The sequence below is a fragment of the Prunus mume genome, unplaced genomic scaffold (assembly GCF_029339155.1).
Source record: "Prunus mume cultivar Tortuosa unplaced genomic scaffold, ASM2933915v1 scaffold28, whole genome shotgun sequence".
Classification (NCBI taxonomy): Eukaryota; Viridiplantae; Streptophyta; class Magnoliopsida; order Rosales; family Rosaceae; genus Prunus; species Prunus mume.
Window position 1 is genome coordinate 1201 of NW_028296574.1, and position 22166 is coordinate 23366.

A 22166-nucleotide genomic window follows, 5' to 3' on the forward strand; every position below is an offset into this window, starting at 1 on the left:
TGTTTTCATGAGTCATAATATATATATATATATATATATATTTGTCATTTTGGATATCTATATAAGTGCATATGTTTGTAAATCTTTTGAGAAGTAGATCATTTTAGATCCTTCTTAGGTTTTGCACTTCCTCTGTCTAAAGCACCTGTAATTTATAATACAATTTACATCAGAGCATATGCTTTGTAATTGAATCATGAGAGCATTGTTGAATGAGGGGATCCGTACAGAGTGGTTTCTTTCCGTACAGATTTTGCTCTAGCTAATTTTTTTGGTTTAATGAAAAGATTGTGCATGTATAAAATACTCAAACTAATTTCATCTCCAATTTTTCTGTTTTTTTCTTCCTTTTTCTTCTTCTTTTTTTAAACCATGTTTTCTTTTGATATTTTGCGGGTGGTCTTTTGTTGCTTTGGATAGAGCAGTTGGTTGGTGTTTTCAATTCATAAGAAAGGTGAGTTTCTAGGCTGAAATTCCATTAATTGTTTTAAGGTTTGTGAATAGAGCATAGAATTAGCTAATGGCATCAATTGACAATTTTGGTGTTAATTTGTTGTTGTAATGATGGGTGTAGATGATTACAATATCTCAACATGTTGGTAAATCCTTTGAGTGTTTTGGCAATTGGGTACTTGAGAACTCCCAACACGAGGAGAGAGTGACAATGCGAATTGATTGAGGGAAAACATGGTGTCTCTCTTTGTGTGTAGGTGGCTCCTGGGAATCAATCACTGCCTCAGATTCACAAAGGTCTATGCGACGCTCTCATTTTTTTGCTTGCAAATTGCAATTTGTTGGTATTTAAAGTAGTGGAAAATTTTCAAAACATTTCAAAGTGGTCCTAACTCTGATTTTCTGTTGTTTTTTGGTTTTTGAATTTGTTTGTTTCTTTTGTTTTTGTGGAATTTTTTATTCAATACTCTCTCTCTCTCTCTCTCTCAAGGAAAGCAAAACTTGAAAAAGCTTTTCTGATCAGTAGAGTAAAATAATACTTAGAAGTGAAGAATCACTTTATCTCTTAATTACTAGGACAACAAAACTTGAAAACGCTCTTTTAATCCAATAATATATTTACAAAGGTTAGAACCAAAGAATCACTTTATAATACTTCAATTGATCTGCTACATTTATTGGATTCCTGAGTATTTCTTTTTTCTTTTTTTTATCAACTTTCATATCATATTAGTACATCCACCACACAGACACATCTTTCATGCTCTATTTTTCGTTTGTCTTGCTTCTAAAAAGTTAATTATTAATTTTCCTTGAACATGGTTTTCTTTTGTTTGTTGTAAAAAAAAAAAACCAGAACAAGAAAAAAAAAAGGAGAGAAAACTCTATGATGAGAAAAGTCCAACCAGCTGGTTTTGCCTTTTGTTGGAATTGTTGGGGAATGTGAGATATTTTTTTATTACAAATTTATAAATAAACCCAATCCTAGACATGTATTTATAAAAAAACCCAAACACTATTTAAACATAGAAACACACCCAAAATCAACAATTGTATATTTTTTGGGTGTGTTTATAAATGGGTTTTGAGTGTGTAATGATGGGTTTTGGGTGTGTTTATAAAGTGTTTTGGGTGTTGGGATTTTTTATAATTTCAGCCCCCATTTTGGGTGTTTTAGTGAAACTCCCTTTTTTTATTGGCTCTTTCTCCCATGAGAGCTTCACTGTTGAAGCTTGATCTGCTTTCTTGCGGCCGCTGATTTCGCCTTTGTGGCTGCTATGCGAATTGATTCGTCCATTTGGTCCTCTTCTTCATCGATAATCTTCTTTATTTGTTCGCCTTTTGTCTCATATCGTCTTCTTCCTCTTTCTTTCGTTTGTGCTCTGTGTTGTTATTTGTTGGGTTTTCTTCAATTTTTCAGATATGTCTTTCTTTTTCTCTTCTTCTTTTTTAAGCACGTCTTCTTTTGATGTTTTGTAGGTAGTCTTTCGACTGACGGTTCGAATGCCTCACCCGTTGTATCTCCCGATCGCTCCTCCTCGAGATTCAACGACAGCCATCCGACGATGACATGATCAATCGTCTGGGACCTCGCGTCTTTCTGAGGATCTCAATCAAAAAATTATTAAGCAGGCAAGATCTCTCTCTCTCTACTTGAGCATGTGGATAATGAACCCTAGGAGCTTAATATCTGTTTGCATCTAAAAGGAAATATGATTTAACACTGTATAAATATGTAGAAACCTACTTATCCTCTGTTTGCTAAGAAAATGCAAGAAAAAACAGAAAATTTTGTCTTTGAAACATTTTACTGTTGTTTTGTGGGTAGGAGTTCAATAATTATGCTTATAAGAGCGTTTGAGGTCACCCACTTAATAACATTATACTTTTTATTGAAATCACTTGGGTTTCTGTGGAAACTCAAGGACATAAGGGCAAAAGTTTGAGTCTTTGTTCTATAATTATCTTGAATTGAAAATTTGGTGCTTTTCTTCTTTCTTGCATTTGTTGGAATTACAATGAAAATTTTTTCATTGTTTTTTTGGTTGTTGAAGGGTTTGAGCATGAGGAAAAAGGTGATTTTGCAACCTCACCAAAGCATTTCAGGTAAGAACCATATCCTTGAATTGCCCTTTTGGACCAAAAGTAAGCCTTTTGTGTGATGGTTTATCATATGATTGGGTTCTATGTTTGAGCTTATGGATTGGTTCATGGTGGATTTGAATTGGCACCCAGAGTTGCTTGGGTGAAGCTGATGACTTTGTGCATTGCAGGACTACAACAAAATGGTGCAACTACATCTATTCGTGGACTTTGAAATAGAAACAAGGTTTGCATCTTTTAATCACCTCCACCGATTTCAATTTCTTTCCCTTTATTAATTTTGATTGTATTTCTCCCCTATGATAGGATTGAACATGCTTTTGAACTGGTAATGGCAGTGATTGTTTGTGCGTGAATAAAGGCTTGCCATTGCCCTTGGTGTCTGATGTGGACAGAGCCGTGTATATGTACGTGGTTATGTATACAATGTTCTCTCTCCTCTTTAATTTCAGTTTTTTTTCTTTTAATAGAATTTCACAAATATTTTGGTTCCGATTTTGTGTTGAAGAAATTTACAATAAAGGTATTTTATGACGTTCTGTGTTTGTAAATATCTTTTTTAGAACAACACAGAATGTTGACCGACTTTGAAGGTGTTACAAGAAAAAACGAAGTAGGGTTCTGCGTTTGGACTAGCAAAGAGGTTTGTCAATTGTCCTCTCATCCTCAATTTTTTTTTGGGAGTTTCACTAAAACACCCAAAATAGAGGTTGAAATTATAAAAAAACCCAACACCCAAAACACTTTATAAACACACCCAAAACCCATCATTACACACACTCAAAACCCATTTATAAACACACCCAAAAAGTTGACTTTGGGGTTGATTTTGGGTGTGTTTCTATGTTTAAATAGTGCTTGGGTTTTTTTATAAATACATGTCTAGGATTGGGTTTATTTATAAATTTGTATTTTTTTTTTTTCAATTAGTCGATTACATCTCAGCCTTAAATTCACTTTTTTTTTTTTCTGTTTAATTTAATGAGACAATTTCTGTTACTGCATTCTAAATTATGCAATTCTTTTCCATGTTAGGGTACTGGGATGCTAGGGGTTTCTTTTTATTCTCTTTTCCACTGCATATTATAACTTAGATGGGTATGCTTCAAGAAGGTTAGTTTTATTCTTGAAGAATACCCATTTGGTTTTAGACGTAGTTTATTTAGTTAAATATATGGCTACTGGTGAAATGGATTAGCCAAATATTGCATATGTAATATGCAAACAAATTCTTAGTATTGTTGCAAACAGTCAGTTTAAGTGAAGGATTGTTGTATGAAATTTGGTAAACAAATATCTAGAAATTATCTTCACAGTTTCTTAGGTTCCATTTAATTTGGTATTTGTTTTTGTGTGATATATTTCTCTTAGGGCGTGTCAAATGGTGAAGCTGCAATTAACGGCGCTTTTTGTGTTGCGCCCACCAAGATCAGTTGTTGGGAGGAAGCTCCCTACGGCATCTATTGAGCACCCTAAGATTTACCGAATGAAGCTCTGGGCCACCAATGAGGTTCGCGCCAAGTCCAAATTCTGGTATAATCCTTAACCCTAGCTCAGCTTTTGTGATCCCAAATTTTCATTGGTGAATTTGGTTAAACTTAATATAGTTGATTGATTTGTTTGGATTAGGTACTTCCTTAGGAAGCTGAAGAAGGTCAAGAAGAGCAATGGCCAAGTGCTTGCCATTAATGAGGTTTGTTCTCTCTGCCGCTTATACTCTATTTTTTCTTATTAATAAATTTATACCCATTTTGATTATTTGTCAGTGTTGTCTAATGTAGTCAATGTTGTTTTGTGGTGGAAGTGGTTCCTCCTCAACTCTACTCCTGGCTTAATCCAATTTGTTGCCAAAGGTCTCCGCCTTTGACCCACTCTTTTATCACATTTATTTCGCTTTTTTCTAGTTTTGTTTCCATCATTTGAATCGTATTTTGTATTTGATGTTTGGCTTTGGTGGCAAATGTGAAGGAGGTTGCGTCAGAGGCATCCCCTTGAATGACCAGTTGATTTGGAGACGTATGTTTTCTTTTCTTTTTTTCCTTCATAATTGAAGCCTCCACTTTGTGAATAAAGGCTCCTCTTGGCTTTAGTGTTTCGTTTCAATGAATTTTGGGCTCTCACATGTCTGCGAAATTGCTAACCTCTTTTTCTATAGAGATGTTCAAAGTTTGAACACTACGTCCATTATTTGAGTTCTAATACTGAATTTTAATTCTTCTCTCTTTTTAAGAACACTACCTCTATTATTTGGAATTGATTAAGATTATTTTTTGCGCCTGTATTTTGGCTAATTTTTTCTTTGGGAGTATTATGAAAACCTATCAGCATATCCACACCTTCTTCTACACCCTATTTCTCTGCACATTCCTCTCGAAAACTTAAATGCTTTATGCTCCACTGTAGCCTTTTGTAGTTTTCTCTGCTTTCACTTGGTTCCATTTTAAGTTTTTATTTTTATTTTTTTAAATCTTTATTGTAAATTTGTTATTTTAAATCCTTAATTTTAGGATTAGTTATGGTTTATTTTTATACCTTATAATGAATTGAGATGTGGACAATGAATGTGTTTCTTGCTTCATAGTTGTGCTTAAAATAATATTTCTCTTGATATCTTTTCTTTCGTATATAGGTGACATGAAGAAGAAACAGGGAAGGAAATCTCATATGTAATGGGTATTTTATGTTGGAGGTTAGGTTTATTTTATGATTTTTTATGTTAGATTTCATATCCTGAATCAATTTGAAAGGTTCCTCCAAGACTATATGAATTTCTTTTAAGTTTTTATGGTTATAAGTTATTACACATTAAATTTATTTTTCTTATCAGTTCTTTCAACTTTATTTTGCTAATTCAGTGAGAGTAGTTGTCAAACATGGCATCAAAGCTTAGCAAATCTATGCTTGATGGGGTTGAAATTACGATTTGATCAGTGATAGGACTTTTGGTTAAATCCCAAGCAGGAAATGCATTCTTTGCCATAGTTCCCGGACAGGTCCTCTTGGCTTCCCTTGATGCTATCAGTAAGTTAATTAGGGTTCTATAACCTATAGGTGTTTATAGGTTATTTCTGCTTTTATAGCTTACTTCTCTATTAGATCAACATAGCCTATAAATGGCAATACATGTATCAGTTTTGACCTTAGGTGTCTATAGATCATCTATTCTTTTGTACAACAAACTTGCACATGGTTTGATTTTGTTATGGGTATTTGGTTTGATTCTATTAAAGTCTGGGTCTTTTGGTTTCATTGTGGCAATGACAGGTTATACTTTTGTCTACCACATTTGTAGAATGCTTGGCGTATTTAAATTGTGGTTTGTGCAGTAATTTTTTGGCCTTAATTCTGTAATAATAGCCATTGTCTTCACTAAATTTTCTCATTTGTCTACACCAACACCTCTACCAGTTTCCAAATTTGTAGCAACAGATTAAACACCCATTGATTTGATGCTATTAAAGCTCGAGTGTTTTGGCTTAATTCTCTCATACCTATTTAATAAATTGTCACAATTGTTCTAAGTTTGTTATCAATTGATTAAATAGACTGCAGTTATACTTTTGTCCATCATATTAATAGAATGGTTGATGTACCTAAACTGTTGTTTGTCCAGTTGGATTTTGTAACTTAATTTTGTGATATGGTAGTTGGTCTTCGCTTAAATTTTTCCATTTATCTACACTAACACCTGCCATTTTCCAAATTTGTACCAACAGAGTTAAAACCCCTGCAAAGGACAAGAAAGAACAGAAGCCACCTCTATAGCAAAGCCATCAAGAGGAAGATCCCCGTCCAACATATATCAAGGCAGAAAATCCCCTTCCACCACCCAGTAGCATATATATGTAAAGACCTGTCCAAACTCTTTTGAACAATGAACAACTTAAAACTGCTGATATTTTGATGCTATTTTGATGTTTTAATTGCTGCTTGGTTTATTAAAATATGGTCAATATTTTAACATGACAAACTGCATATAAAACGTGTTATTAGTCTATTTTTTGTAACATAAACTTGCCAAATAAAGCATGATGCCACTATTTAGATCTCCATGTCTATATAAATATTTCAATCTTTCATATATATTTTCACGATTTTGTATACATTTCACACGGTTTTAAATCCCGCAGCATCGCGCGGGTACCTTTGCTAGTGTCTACTACTACATGTTGCATGTGTAAAACGAAAGTTTTTATCATTTATAGTCAAAATTTAGAAACTTTCAAATATAGCAAAAAATTCACTTAAATATATCCTAATTGGGAATTTGAGAGGCTAAATATTGTAAACATCATTCTTTTAATTTGGACCGAACTGGGTACAAAATATTTTATACGCCTTGATTATAATAATGTATACAACTGGATATTAGTTGATGTAGAATAGATGGCAGATTTAATCGCGGTTGAGCAAGAAAAGGGACGTGGTGAGTCGCTTTGGCCTTTCAAAACTGCATTCGAAGTTCGGTTAATTCCAAATAAATTCGCTTTTCCGCTTTCGGAGTTACATAGTTAATTCCCAAAATAATTTGTTTTTCCGTTTCGGAGTTACGAGTTAATTCCCAAAATAAATTCTGCTTTTTCCGTCAAGTTACATAGTTAATTCCCAAAATAAATTCTGTTTTTTCAGCTTCGAGTTACGAGTTAAGTTCCGAATTAATTCGTTGTTCAGCTTTTATTTGTAATAACTCCCTAGCAGCTACAAGGGTTGAGAGTTGTGTATTTAGACGGGTTCGTCTAACGTTTTTTGGCAGTTCAGATTTTAATCAAATTAATCAAAGAGAGTTTCTCTTAATTTCTGGTGGATTCCAGTTTCCTTGTTACTCAAGGTTTTCGTTTGAAACCTTATTTGCTTGTGCCGCCAAGTGGTATCAGAGCGGGTCTCTCCCGTCTTGGTATTCTTGTCTTATTATGGGTGATCGTGAAGCTGATGTCCCAGCCCCAATTACTCGAGCAGATCTGGACGCTCAAAACCAACGGATCGACAACCTAACCACCCAATTTGGGGAGATGCGAGAATTGTTGTTGCAAGCTCTTGGTGGCAACCATAGGCGAGGAGGTAGGGATGACGAAAGAAGAGAAGGCAGGGATGGTAATCGAAGAGAAGGTAGAGATGGCGAGAGAAGAGATAATAGGAGGCAACTTATTCCGGATAGTGAGTCAGAGTCCGAAGAAGAACTTGAAGAACCACCACCACCGCTAATAATCCTCGTGAATCGTAATCGTAATTACGAGAATTTTGGCGACCATCGGATTAAAGCAGAAATTCCTAACTTTTGGGGAAATCTGAAGATTGAAGACTTCTTGGATTGGCTTGTAGAAGTGGAGAGGTTTTTCGATATTATGGAGGTTCCTGAGCATAAGATGGTGAAGATGGTAGCGCCGTCTTAAAGCTACAACGGCTGTTTGGTGATCAATTGCAAAATTTACGGCAGAGGCAAGGAAAGCAACGGGTTCGAACATGGCGGAAGATGAAGTCGCTTATGATGGAACGATTCTTGCCCACAGATTATGAGCAGATTCTCTCCAGATGTACTTAGGTCAGGCGCAAGGCACCTGCTGGGCTCAATATACCAAGAATTCATGCGCTTATGTGAGCGAAACCATTTGACCGAGACTGACAACCAAAAGGTCGCGAGGTACAACAATGGGCTGAAGATTTCCATCCAGGAAAAAATTGGTATGCAGAATATATGGACTTTGCAGGAGGCAATTAACATGGCATTGAAGGCTGAATTGTTGGAGAAGGAGAACGCCAACCCAACTTCCGCAGAACACGACGGAAGCCTCTGAATATATCACTGCTGGTGCTTCTAGTGGCTCAGAGATAAGGGAAAGCACAAAGAAGCAGAATCTTGGAGGATCGACAAAACCAAAGCAATTGGCGAAAAACAAAATTTCAACGAAGGTAGCAACTGAATTACAACAGAGGGCAGCCTCAAACCAATCTGTAACCGATGTATGCTAAGCCCATGACGGACATATGTTACCGTTGCCAAAAACTAGGGCATCGTTCTAATGTTTGTCCAGAGCGGAAGCAGGCCAACTTTATCGAAGAAGCCGATGAAGATGAGGAAAACGATGAAGTCGGGAAAGATGATTATGTAGGGGCTGAATTTGCAGTTGAGGAAGGAATGGAGAAGATTACCTTGGTTTTGCAGAGAGTTCTTTTGGCACCAAAGGAGGAAGGGCAGCGTCATAGTATTTTTCGCCTCTGCTCAATTAAAAACAAGGTTTGTGATGTGATCATCGACAATGGAAGTTGCGAGAATTTCGTGTCAAAGAAATTGGTGGAGTATTTGCAGCTATCTACGGAGCCTCATGTCAGCCCTTACTCACTAGGTTGGGTTAAAAAAGGCCCTTCGGTTCGTGTAGCTGAGACTTGCCGAGTGCCACTGTCAATTGGTAAGCATTACAGAGATGAAATATTATGTGATGTTATTGACATGGATGCATGCCATATTTTGTTAGGGCGACCTTGGCAATTTGATGTGGATGCAACTTTCAAGGGACGAGATAATGTAATTCTGTTCTCTTGGAACAACCGGAAAATTGCAATGGCAACCACACAGCCCGCAAAGCAATCTGTGGAGCCCAAGACGAGGAGTTCTAGTTTCCTAACCCTAATTCGCAACGAGCAGGAGTTGAACGAGGTCTGTCAAAGAAGCGGAGTGTTTTTGTCCCTTGGTGTTGAAGGGGTTGTTGAAAATTAGCGGAGGAGAAGGTGACATTCCACAAGATGTGCAGCAGATTTTGAATCAATTTCAGGAACTACTTTCAAAATCTGCCAAACGAGCTGCCTCCTATGGGGACATACAAAGACCGAATTGACTTGGTGCCCGAGCTAGCCTTCCGAATCCGTGCCCCATTATCGGATGAGCCCCAAGGAGAATGACATCCTGAGAGAACAGATTGAAGAATTATCTGCGGAAAGGATTTATCAGGGAGAGTTTGAGTCCTCATAGCCTGCTTGGCTGGTTCCAAAGAAAGACAAAACTTCGAATGTGTGTTGATAGCCGGGCAATCAACAAGATAACAACAAGTTGTGTTTCCCATTCCACGGTTAGAAGATATGCTGGACGTTCTTAGCGGCTCAAGGGTGTTTTCTAAGATAGATTTGCGAAGCGGATACCACTAGATTCGCATACGACTTGGAGACGAATGGAAAACAGCGTTCAAGAGCAAGGACGGATTATTTGAATGGTTGGTGATGCCATTCGGATTGTCAAATGCACCTAGCACTTTCATGCGGCTCATGAATCAGGTTCTTCGACCATTCATTGGTTCTTTTGTCGTTGTTTATTTCGATGACATTTTAATTTATAGTACCACAAAAGAAGAACATCTTGTGCATTTGAGACAAGTTTTAGATGTGTTGAGAGAAAATAAGTTGTATGTGAACCTTAAAAAATGTACTTTCTGCACAAATAAGCTACTGTTCTTGGGTTTTGTTGTTGGTGAGAATGGTATCCAGATAGATGACGAAGATCAAGGCAACTTGACCGCCACCCAAAGACAGCTTTCAAGTTCGAAGCTTCCATGGCTTGGCCACCTTTTACAGAAGATTTGTGAAGCATTTTAGCACCGCTGTTCGCACCTATCTCATGTAACGTTTGAAGAAGGGCCGTTCACTGGGGAGAAGAGCAAGAAAGAAGCTTTACAGAAATAAAAGAAAAGCTTTGCACCGCACCGGTTCTAGCTCTTCCAAACTTTGAGAAAGTTTTCGAAGTTGAATGTGATGCCAACGGTGTGGGAGTCGGAGCTGCTCTCACAAGACAAGCGGCCAACTGCGTTCTTTTCTGAAAAGTTGAGCGATGCACGTCAAAAGTGGAGTACTTATGACCAAGAGTTCTATGCGGTTGTTCGAGCTTTGAAGCAATGGGAGCACTATCTTATCCAGAAGGAATTTGTTTTGTTTACGGATCATCAAGCGTTGAAGTATATTAATAGCCAGAAAAATATTGATAAAATGCATGCTAGATGGATGACTTTTTTGCAGAAATTTTCGGTTCGTTATCAAGCATACTTCCGGCAAGACCAATCGTGTGGCAGATGCGCTGAGTAGGAGAGCTTCATTATTAGTCACGCTGACTCAAGAAGTTGTGGGGTTTGAATGTCCGAAGGAATTATATGCAGGTGACGATGATTTCCGGGAAATTTGGATTAAGTGCACTAATCAAGAGCCAATGGCAGATTACTTTCAATGAAGGTTATTTGTTCAAAGGCAACCAGTTGTGTATTCCAGTTTCTTCTTTGAGGGAGAAGCTCATTCGGGACTTGCATGGTGGAGGGTTGAGTGGCCACCTAGGCCGTGACAAAACAATTGCATTGTTGGAGGAGAGATTTTACTGGCCACAGCTCAAACGTGATGTTGGAACTATTGTGCGCAAGCGGTGCTACATTTGTCAAACTTCAAGGGGCAGGTACAAAACATCGGATTATATATGCCATTACCAGTTCCTAACGATATTTGGCAGTGATCTTGCTATGGATTTTGTCCTCGATTGCCCCGAACACAAAGGGGAGTGGACTGTGTATTTGTGGTGGTTGATCGGTTCTCAAAATGGCGCATTTCATAGCTCTGCAAAAAGACTGCCGATGCATCAAATATAGCCAAACTGTTTTTCAGGGAGGTTGTTCGCTTGCATGGGGTTCCTACATCCATTACATCTGATCGTGACACCAAGTTCTTGAGTCATTTTTGGATCACTTTGTGGAGACTGTTTGGGACTACTTTGAATCGAGCAGACGCCATCCCCAAACCGATGGCCGACTGAGGTTACAAACCGGACATTGGGCAATATGGTGCGAAGCGTCTGTGGAGAGAAGCCGAAACAATGGGATTATGCATTACCGCAGGTGGAGTTTGCATACAACAGTGCAGTCAATACATAGCGCTACGGGAAGTCTCCATTTTCCATTGTTTATACTGCTATACCTAACCATGTTGTAGATTTGGTGAAATCTGCTAGAGGCCAAAAACCAAGATGGCAGCAAAAATTTGGCTGAGGAAGTGGTAGCCGTTCGAGATGAAGTCAAGCAGAAACTTGAGCAAACAAATGCTAAGTACAAAGCTACATGCGGATAGGCATCGACGTGTTAAAGTGTTTCAAGAAGGCGATTCTGTGATGATATTTCTGAGGAAGGAGAGGTTTCCAGTTGGCACTTACAGCAAGCTTAAACCGAAGAAATATGGTCCTTACAAAGTGCTCAAACGGATCAATGATAATGCCTATGTTATTGAGTTACCGGATTCCATGGGAATTTCCAATATTTTTAATGTTGCAGATTTATATGAGTTCCGTGAAGATGAGGTTCTTTATCCAGATCATAACTCGGGGTCGAGTTCTTCGGAGGTGGAGAGGACTGATGTAGAATGATGGCGATTTAATCGCGGTTGAGCAAGAAAAGGACGTGTGAGTCGCTTGGCCTTTCAAACCGCATTCGAAGTTCGAAGTTAATTCCAAATAAATTCTGTTTTTCCGCTTTCGGAGTTACATAGTTAATTCCCAAAATAATTCTGTTTTTCCGCTTTCGAGTTACAGTAGTTAATTCCCAAAATAAATTCTGTTTTTCCGCTTCGGTTACATAGTTAATTCCCAAAATAAATTTGTTTTTTCAGCTCGAGTTACGAGTTAAGTCTCCGAATTAATTCGCGTTCAGTTTTATTTGTAATAACTCCCCAGCAGTTACAAGGGTTGAGAGTTGTGTATTTAGACGGGTTCGTCTAACGTTTTTTGGCAGTTCAGATTTTAATCAAATTAATCAAAGAGAGTTTCTCTTAATTTCGTGGATTCCAGTTTCTTTGTTACTCAAGGTTTTCGTTTGAAACCTTATTTGCTTGTGCTGCGTCATTAGTGGATGATGAAAATAAAATGGAGGGAGATAGAGGGAGAGTAATCATGGCTTAGGGTCTATTTCAGTGGTTTACACTCTCTAATCTCTCGTAAATTAGAGCTTGTATTAAATAAATAAATAACAGCACAACCGTGTATTATAAATGCAGAGAATCCAAATCCAGATATACATGCAAAATTCAAACATAACCTCAAGTTCAACAGGAAGACATAGAGCAAGCTAAGCTGTACATGGAAGGAGAAGGAATCAAGACAAGAAAACAACACCAAATGCATGACCTCATAAGAAACGTTCTGCATCCCCCGCTCTTACCTTTTCCATATCTTTAGTCTGATCTTTGCAACAATCTTAACATACAAGTCTTGCCTTCTGGAGATCACGAAATCCGCAAGAACCACTCCCACCACCATCCCACTTCCATATCCAGCCAAACCAAATCTCCAATCAAGTTCCAATGTTCCAGCTGAGCCTGAATCATTTTCTTCTACCACTGAGGATGCCTGTTGAGGGGCCTCAGGATCTCCGCATTTCCTTGGCAATGGATCTCCACACAACCCGGGGTTTCCCTCATATGAAGTACTATTGAATGAAGTAAGTTGGGTTCCTTGAGGTATACGACCTGTGAGGTTGTTGTGAGACACAGCTAAGCTTCCAAGAAAATTAAGTTGCGCCAGCTTGTTGGGGGATCTGTCCAGAGAGCTTGTTTCGTGAAAGGTCCAGCGATTCGAGCTTCGTTAACTTGCCCAGCGATGATGGGATGGAACCAGTGAGAATGTTGTTGGAAATGTTGAGGGAGTGAAGCTCCGTAAGGTTCCCAATGAACTCTGGAATCTGACCTTCAAAATTGTTGCTTGAGATATCAAAGGATGCAAATTCTTCTTGGATCTTTGAATAGTATAGATCCAAACCTTTAGTGGCTATTGTGATTGAGTAATCTACACTGAATATTACCAAGAAATCGGGCGTTATAAGTTACGTCTGTGTGCATGTAGTCCGAGTTGTTTACTGTGATCATTCTGAAACACAGATGGAATTTCGCCTGTGAAATTATTGTAAGACAGGTCAACAATGCGCAACTTGGGGAAATCAAGATTCTTTCTAGAATTTCCTATGACGCCATTGAATGCATTCGCATGACGCTAAGTTTTAACTCGTGAAGAGTCCCCAACCAAATGGGAAAAGCATCACCGAATCGTTGTTTGACAACAAGATACTGAGCATCGATAATTGGCAATGATCTTGGCAATCTCCCGCAATTGGTTATGGCAAACATCAATCATCCTCAAACTGCTTCTGTTGCTGTATGATTGTGGAACAATACCATGAAAGGAGTTTCTTCCAAGAAGCAAAAGGATTAGACCATCACTGAAGTTTCAAGACACTGAGGAAGCGTACACTCAAGTTATTTTTCGAAGTCGAGGTACCAAGAGAACTCATATGGCAAAGCAACGGCGAGATTTCTCCACTAAAGTTGTTCTCAGGAACTCTGTATTCTAACATGGATGGTGGAGGGATCGGTACTGGTCCATGAAACATGTTGGACGAGAGCCTTAAGCATAGCAAGTTAACCCAGGGAAGAAAAATTGGAAGTTGGTCGGAAAGGAAGTTTTCAGAAATGTCCATGTATACCAAAGTCTCTGTGCTTATGTTCCACATCCATTTTGGTACTTGGCCATGGAGTTTGTTTCTAGACAGGTCTAACCGCTCCAAATTTGTTTGATATCTCAGGAAAGATGGGAACTCTCTTATGTTGCATGCACTCAAACTTAGAATGGTGAACTGTTGAACAGTTGTATTCGTACTTTTGGATTCGGTGACGAATTCCAAATTGTTCAAATTCAGTTGGAGTTCATAGAGATTTTGTAGCTTTTGAAACATTTCTAACTTTACTACACCGCTCAGGTGATTTCCATGTAGATAAAGGAGCTCAAGATTCATGAGATTGGAGAATGAGGTAGGAATTGAACCATTCAAACTATTAAAAGAAAGGTCTAGGTAAATTAGTTTGGTAAAGTTACCCAGCCAAGATGGGATTGGACCAGTCAATGGATTAGAATTGATCCTACACACAGTCAATTTGGTAAGGTTTGCCAAGGAATCAGGAATTGAACCTACAAATTTGTTTGCTGCAACGTCTAGATAAGTGAGTTGTCTAAGATTACCAAGTGCGGATGGAACCAACCCTTCCGAAAAATTGCATTGAGCCATATCCAACTCTTGCAATAAATTAAGCTTTTCAATCGAAGAAGGTATTATTCCGTAAAACCAAAAGCCAACTTTTAGTAAGACCAGAGGACTACTTCGATTGAATTCAGGAAAATATCCAGTGATATCTTGGTTGTATCTAACATTAAGACTTTTTAAGTTTGGTAAATTGAAAATTCTCACTGGGAACTCACCGACTAGATCACATTCCTTGAGAGCAAGGAATGTCAAATATGTTAAATTTGCCAAGGATTCAGGTACCGTTGAAGATATGCTAACGAAACTAAGCTGAAGAGTTTCTAGACTAGTTAAGTTTTGAACTAGATTTCTCATACCAGATGGTTGAAGTTTCAACAATCCCTCACTAGAAGATGTTTCAAGATTGCAACAAAGATTAAGGGATGTCAACTTGGACAATTGCGAAACTTCAGATGGGACTTGACCAGAAAAGACAGAGGCAGAGAGGTCAAGCTGAGTGAGGCTTGGAAAATTTCTGATGCTACTAGGAATTTGAGAGTAATTGAAGTTATTGTCAGAGAGGTTTAACCTTTGAAGATGAACTAGGCGGAACAGGCTACTATTGGAGTGGATAGAGCCGTAAAGATAACTGCTGCTAAGATCAAGGCCAATAACATGTCCCGTCTTCTCATCACACTCCACGCCATCCCACGCGCAGCAGGTGCTATTTCCTCCTCCACCTAGTTTCCATGACAAAACCTTTGGATAAGCACCGCTATAACTTGAAGCAGATTTGTCAATAACAAAGCCCTTCTTGAATCTGCAGCAAGGCAGCGCTCTCCCTCACGCAAGAAAGTCGCTGCAAAGAGTATACAAATTTAGCAACCGCCAGATGAAATAGCAGCAGAACTACTAGTTTCGAGAGCATGCGAATCAACACGTTGAATAAGCACAGGGATAGCCCCATAATGTTCTGATATTTTTTCTGTGCACTCTTAGCTAAATGACCATCTGTGTGGAAGTGGAGGTTAGAGAGAGCTATTTACAAACTGGTAGGGTCAAATTCTTGAGCAATAATATGACAGATTGAATATAAACAAGTATAATCGAGTTAACATATTAACTTGGCATTATATGGCATCATCAAGAGATAATGTTATTGACCTTTGAATCAATATAATAAAGAAGTGTTTTCAGACTCTTGACCAAATAAAAGAAACGGGCTTTCACATTCCAGAATCACAAAAGTAAAGAACTTCCGTTTTCAATATATAGTGGAATGTAAATGCAACAAGTACTTATCACAGGAAATTATTTCATCCTTCCAATTAAGAACAATTGTTGTCAATTCATGTCAACTACATAGATTCGCTTTGTGATATGTTCAATTAGAAACGGCCAACAAACTTTAAGTCAAGTTGATAGATTCTTAATATGGGATAAGGTCTACGCGGTTGCAAAGGCTGGTCTCTGTAAAAAGACTAGAAGATAAGGTTATATAAGATCATCCACAACCCTCTTTCCTATTCATTTTTAGGAATATTATTCAGTCAGAAGTCAAATTTGAGGAAGAACATGGTATAATGAACATATCTAACCCAAAACTAATTGGCAATGAGTGAAGATTGTGATCCTTTAAGTTATTTATGCTAGACTTTCATCCCCGGCGTGGATACACTGAACAAAACATTGTATTGCTGGAATGATAACCAATAAAATGAGTCTTTGAGCCTTGTTCTTTAGACATTTACACCATATATATTCAAGACTTTTGCTACACTATACACAACAATCCCGCAGATTACAAGGAAATCTAGGCGTCTTGGAGTGCAAGACAAGTTTACAAGTTTACAAATATCTGTATGCAGGATGACTAGTCAAACTAATTGGATCATGATCATCAAACAGGTCTGTCAAAACAGCAAGCAAAGTATATACAAACAGAGAAAAGTACGTATACGTAAGCGTGACGTTTGGAGATAATTAGATCAGATAAAACTAACTGAATCATGAAAACTTTCTCAGACTTTACACAGTCAAATGAGACTGTAAGCTTCAATGTACTCTCTACCTCCAGTGGCGCAGCATATACAATTGCATCATCCGCCAGCTCATGTAGCCTTCAAGACTAGTAACCCTAATAAATGAGTCATCTTCAACTCTATACTCAATTATTGGTTTTCTACTTTTACTTTGTTACTTCCCACATTTTCTTTTTCATCTACACTACAGCCCAAGATTAGGATTTAATATTAGCAGAAAAGTTTGATACGTATAGACATAGTGTAGTACTAGAAGCCGAAAAGTTCCATACGTATGGTATACTAGAAGCTCCTATGGTAATTATTAAACAGAAAACATTGAATGTTAGCCATAAGGCATGCTGACACCAAGCTCTAAAATGGCATGCAAAATTTTATATTTTATTTAGAGGGTTGAAGATGATTCCCCATTGAAAAAACATTCGGAATAAATTTATACATGGAAGGAGAAGGAATCAAGACAAGAAAACAACACCAAATGCATGACCTCATAAGAAACGTTCTGCATCCCCCGCTCTTACCTTTTCCATATCTTTAGTCTGATCTTTGCAACAATCTTAACATACAAGTCTTGCCTTCTGGAGATCACGAAATCCGCAAGAACCACTCCCACCACCATCCCACTTCCATATCCAGCCAAACCAAATCTCCAATCAAGTTCCAATGTTCCAGCTGAGCCTGAATCATTTTCTTCTACCACCGAGGATGCCCGCTGAGGGCCTCAGATCTCCGCATTTCCTTGGCAATGGATCTCCACACAACCCGGGGTTTCCCTCATATGAAGTACTATTGAATGAAGTAAGTTGGGTTCCTTGAGGTATACGACCTGTGAGGTTGTTGTGAGACACAGCTAAGCTTCCAAGAAAATTAAGCTGCGTCACATTGTTGGGGATCTGTCCAGAGAGCTTGTTTCGTGAAAGGTCCAGCGATTCGAGCTTCGTTAACTTGCCCAGCGATGATGGGATGGAACCAGTGAGAATGTTGTTGGAAATGTTGAGGGAGTGAAGCTCCGTAAGGTTCCCAATGAACTCTGGAATCTGACCTTCAAAATTGTTGCTTGAGATATCAAAGGATGCAAATTCTTCTTGGATCTTTGAATAGTATAGATCCAAACCTTTAGTGGCTATTGTGATTGAGTAATCTACACCGAATATTACCAAGAAATCGTTGGCGTTATAAGGTTACGTCTGTGTGCATGTAGTCTGAGTTGTTTACTGATCGTCTGAAACACAGATGGAATTTCGCCTGTGAAATTATTGTAAGACAGTCAACAATGCGCAACTTGGGGAAATCAAGATTCTTTCTAGAATTTCCTATGACGCCATTGAATGCATTCTGCGCATCGCCAAGTTTTAACTCGTGAAGAGTCCCCAACCAAATGGGAAAAGCATCACTGAACGTTGTTTGACAACAAGATACTCGAGCATCGATAATTACAATGATCTTGGCAATCTCCGCAATTGGTTATGGCAAACATCAATCATCCTCAAACTGCTTCTGTTGCTGTATGATTGTGGAACAATACCATGAAAGGAGTTTCTTCCAAGAAGCAAAAGGATTAGACCATCACTGAAGTTTCCAAGACACTGAGGAAGCGTGCCACTCAAGTTATTTTTCGACAAGTCGAGGTACCGAAGAGAACTCATATGGCAAAGCAACGGCGAGATTTCTCCACTAAAGTTGTTCTCAGGAACTCTGTATTCTAACATGGATGGTGGAGGGATCGCTGGTCCATGAAACATGTTGGACGAGAGCCTTAAGCATAGCAAGTTAACCCAGGGAAGAAAAATTGGAAGTTGGTCGGAAAGGAAGTTTTCAGAAATGTCCATGTATACCAAAGTCTCTGTGCTTATGTTCCACATCCATTTTGGTACTTGGCCATGGAGTTTGTTTCTAGACAGGTCTAACCGCTCCAAATTTGTTTGATATCTCAGGAAAGATGGGAACTCTCTTATGTTGCATGCACTCAAACTTAGAATGGTGAACTGTTGAACAGTTGTATTCGTACTTTTGGATTCGGTGACGAATTCCAAATTGTTCAAATTCAGTTGGAGTTCATAGAGATTTTGTAGCTTTTGAAACATTTCTAACTTTACTACACCGCTCAGGTGATTTCCATGTAGATAAAGGAGCTCAAGATTCATGAGATTGGAGAATGAGGTAGGAATTGAACCATTCAAACTATTAAAAGAAAGGTCTAGGTAAATTAGTTTGGTAAAGTTACCCAGCCAAGATGGGATTGGACCAGTCAATGGATTAGAATTGATCCTACACACAGTCAATTTGGTAAGGTTTGCCAAGGAATCAGGAATTGAACCTACAAATTTGTTTGCTGCAACGTCTAGATAAGTGAGTTGTCTAAGATTACCAAGTGCGGATGGAACCAACCCTTCCGAAAAATTGCATTGAGCCATATCCAACTCTTGCAATAAATTAAGCTTTTCAATCGAAGAAGGTATTATTCCGTAAAAACCAGTAAAGCCAACTTTTAGTAAGACCAGAGGACTACTTCGATTGAATTCAGGAAAATATCCAGTGATATCTTGGTTGTATCTAACATTAAGACTTTTTAAGTTTGGTAAATTGAAAATTCTCACTGGGAACTCACCGACTAGATCACATTCCTTGAGAGCAAGGAATGTCAAATATGTTAAATTTGCCAAGGATTCACCGTTGAAGATATGCTAACGAAACTAAGCTGAAGAGTTTCTAGACTAGTTAAGTTTTGAACTAGATTTCTCATACCAGATGGTTGAAGTTTCAACAATCCCTCACTAGAAGATGTTTCAAGATTGCAACAAAGATTAAGGGATGTCAACTTGGACAACTGCGAAACTTCAGATGGGACTTGACCAGAAAAGACAGAGGCAGAGAGGTCAAGCTGAGTGAGGCTTGGAAAATTTCTGATGCTACTAGGAATTTGAGAGTAATTGAAGTTATTGTCAGAGAGGTTTAACCTTTGAAGATGAACTAGGCGGAACAGGCTACTATTGGAGTGGATAGAGCCGTAAAGATAATGCACGCTAAGATCAAGGCCAATAACATGTCCCGTCTTCTCATCACACTCCACGCCATCCCACGCGCAGCAGGTGCTATTTCCTCCTCCACCTAGTTTCCATGACAAAACCTTTGGATAAGCACCGTCATAACTTGAAGCAGATTTGTCAATAATAAAGCCCTTCTTGAATCTGCAGCAAGGCAGAGCTCTCCTCCTCACGGCAAGAAAGCTGCTGCAAAGAGTATACAAATTTAGCAACCGCCAGGATGAAATAGCAGCAGAACTACTAGTTTCGAGAGCATGCGAATCAACACGTTGAATAAGCACAGGGATAGCCCCATAATGTTCTGATATTTTTTTCTGTGCACTCTTAGCTAAATGACCATCTGTGTGGAAGTGGAGGTTAGAGAGAGCTATTTACAAACTGGCAGGGTCAAATTCTTGAGCAATAATATGACAGATTGAATATAAACAAGTATAATCGAGTTAACATATTAACTTGGCATTATATGGCATCATCAAGAGATAATGTTATTGACCTTTGAATCAATATAATAAAGAAGTGTTTTCAGACTCTTGACCAAATAAAAGAAACGGGCTTTCACATTCCAGAATCACAAAAGTAAAGAACTTCCGTTTTCAATATATAGTGGAATGTAAATGCAACAAGTACTTATCACAGGAAATTATTTCATCCTTCCAATTAAGAACAATTGTTGTCAATTCATGTCAACTACATAGATTCGTTTTGTGATATGTTCAATTAGAAACGGCCAACAAACTTTAAGTCAAGTTGATAGATTCTTAATATGGGATAAGGTCTACGCGGTTGCAAAGGCTGGTCTCTGTAAAAAGACTAGAAGATAAGGTTATATAAGATCATCCACAACCCTCTTTCCTATTCATTTTTAGGAATATTATTCAGTCAGAAGTCAAATTTGAGGAAGAACATGGTATAATGAACATATCTAACCCAAAACTAATTGGCAATGAGTGGAGATTGCCAGGATCCTTTAAACTAATTGGCAATGACTGGTCATGAGGAGCAATAATTGCATAAAAAAATTCGAAGACATTGACTTCCTCAAGTCAATTAATAAGTTAAGTTTATTTGAAATCAAGTCGTCTAACTGGGTTGAGAAAGATCACAAGTTCAAAGATATGTCTTGAAAAATATGTCTTCACTCGATCGATTTCATCCATCCGTCTGATCTTTGAAAAATATTTTTAGAAATTATTGTTGGGTTCATTTTTATACATGATGTATCATGTCATTTACCCAATGTTTTGAGTTAGTTCTTGACATTTTATAGCAATTTTCTTCTTTTTTGTGTTTTTATGGATTTTACCTTGATATAAATGTGTGCTAAAAGTGCATTATTGAATATAAATTCTGATTTTGCTCATTTTCGTAGATCAACTTTTTGACCGTGGATCACCATGCTCCGGTGCTCAGATGAGGTGAATCCCTTCATGAAACTTGTTCCAATGGATGTTGACTATAACATTTATGAATGTGAGCTTCATTGAACAAGTATAGCCTAGCCAACCGATCCAGCATTAATCCTAACTCTGGAATTGTGGTTCGGACCACCTTTACCTCCATTGGATGTCACCGCTCATTCTAACTAGTTGGATCCCTCTTAAGGTATTAAAAGTCAAAGAAATGATGAAAAGTGAACATTAGCCTACCTAGCTTTAGGAAAAGGTGAAGTATCATATGGATTGATGAGTTGGCAAGGGAGAGAGGGTAGCTAAGGGGAGGAAATCATTCGAAACATTCTATACACTTCGCATTTTTCTGAAACAAGAGAGAGAGAGAGAGAGAGAGAGAGAGAGAGAGAGAGGAGCAGCCAAGCAAAGGAGGCTACCAAAGAGAAGAAGAAACCATTCCACCATTGAAGGCTTTTGTGCCTTCACCTTCATCAAATGTGTAACTTCTTTCTAGTTTTATTTCAAGTTGTATTTACTATGAACATGAGGAACTAAAATCCATAGCTAGGGCTTAGGTTGAAGCCCTAAACATGTTTAAACTTTTGTTTCGATGCTATGTGTTTGTTTCCTTTGATTGATCACCTTAGGTTGTATGCATTTACCTAAAGTTGAGACGTTGTGTAAGATACCCAAGAACATCATTTTTAATTAGCAACAAGTGATTGAATCTTTTCTAAGTGAGCATCATGTGAATTGGTTTCTTGACAACAAATGATGAATTCCTCTTTACTAAAATAATCTATCATTGATGTATATTTTTCTTTGATTAATCACCTTTGAAAGCATGCTTCTTGAGATTGTTTGGATTATATGTATCCTCATGTTTTCCTATAAGCAACTAATGGATGAAGTAAGAATCATCCATGTGAATTGGTTTCTTAAATGTCTAATGTAAACATCATGCTATTAGGGTTTTTGTGATGTTAATATTCTCTTCAAACTTAATGGATTTTTCATATGATTAAATCAAAGTATTAAAGCACCTATATTGATTTTATGGGAAGCCCGAATATTATAACACTAAACACACACTTTACTTATCTTAGAGAGAATCAA

At 38.0% G+C, this 22166-nt stretch overlaps 2 protein-coding genes, 1 long non-coding RNA gene and 2 pseudogenes across 4 annotated transcripts; 3 read left to right on the plus strand and 2 right to left on the minus strand.

Moving 5' to 3' along the window:
* The first annotated feature begins 1841 nt into the window (after positions 1-1841).
* Positions 1842-3933, plus strand: LOC148914240 (uncharacterized). Of its 2 annotated transcripts, XR_016123145.1 has the most exons (5): positions 1842-2085; positions 2508-2559; positions 2727-2782; positions 3120-3199; positions 3592-3933. It is a non-coding gene; the product is annotated as an uncharacterized LOC148914240 (long non-coding RNA). The 2 variants fall into 2 exon arrangements; XR_016123144.1 differs by lacking the exons at positions 3120-3199; positions 3592-3933 and adding an exon at positions 2863-2937.
* Positions 3934-3937: 4 nt separating this feature from the next.
* LOC148914241 (large ribosomal subunit protein eL20-like) lies at positions 3938-6479 on the plus strand. Its single transcript, XM_089043785.1, has 6 exons — positions 3938-4089; positions 4186-4249; positions 4361-4409; positions 4525-4572; positions 5186-5245; positions 6273-6479. Exons 1-5 carry the CDS (start codon positions 3938-3940, stop codon positions 5224-5226), a joined length of 354 nt encoding a protein of 117 aa, XP_088899911.1. The 3' UTR covers positions 5227-5245; positions 6273-6479.
* Positions 6480-10293: 3814 nt separating this feature from the next.
* On the plus strand, positions 10294-11332 carry LOC148914242 (uncharacterized). Its single transcript, XM_089043786.1, has 3 exons — positions 10294-10563; positions 10692-10978; positions 11185-11332. The coding sequence occupies exons 1-3, from the start codon at positions 10294-10296 to the stop codon at positions 11330-11332; spliced, it is 705 nt and encodes a 234-aa protein (XP_088899912.1).
* A 1165-nt stretch (positions 11333-12497) lies between these two features.
* LOC148914243 (receptor-like protein 7) lies at positions 12498-15543 on the minus strand (annotated as a pseudogene).
* A 1519-nt stretch (positions 15544-17062) lies between these two features.
* On the minus strand, positions 17063-20215 carry LOC148914244 (receptor-like protein 6; annotated as a pseudogene).
* Between the last annotated feature and the right edge of the window lie 1951 nt (positions 20216-22166).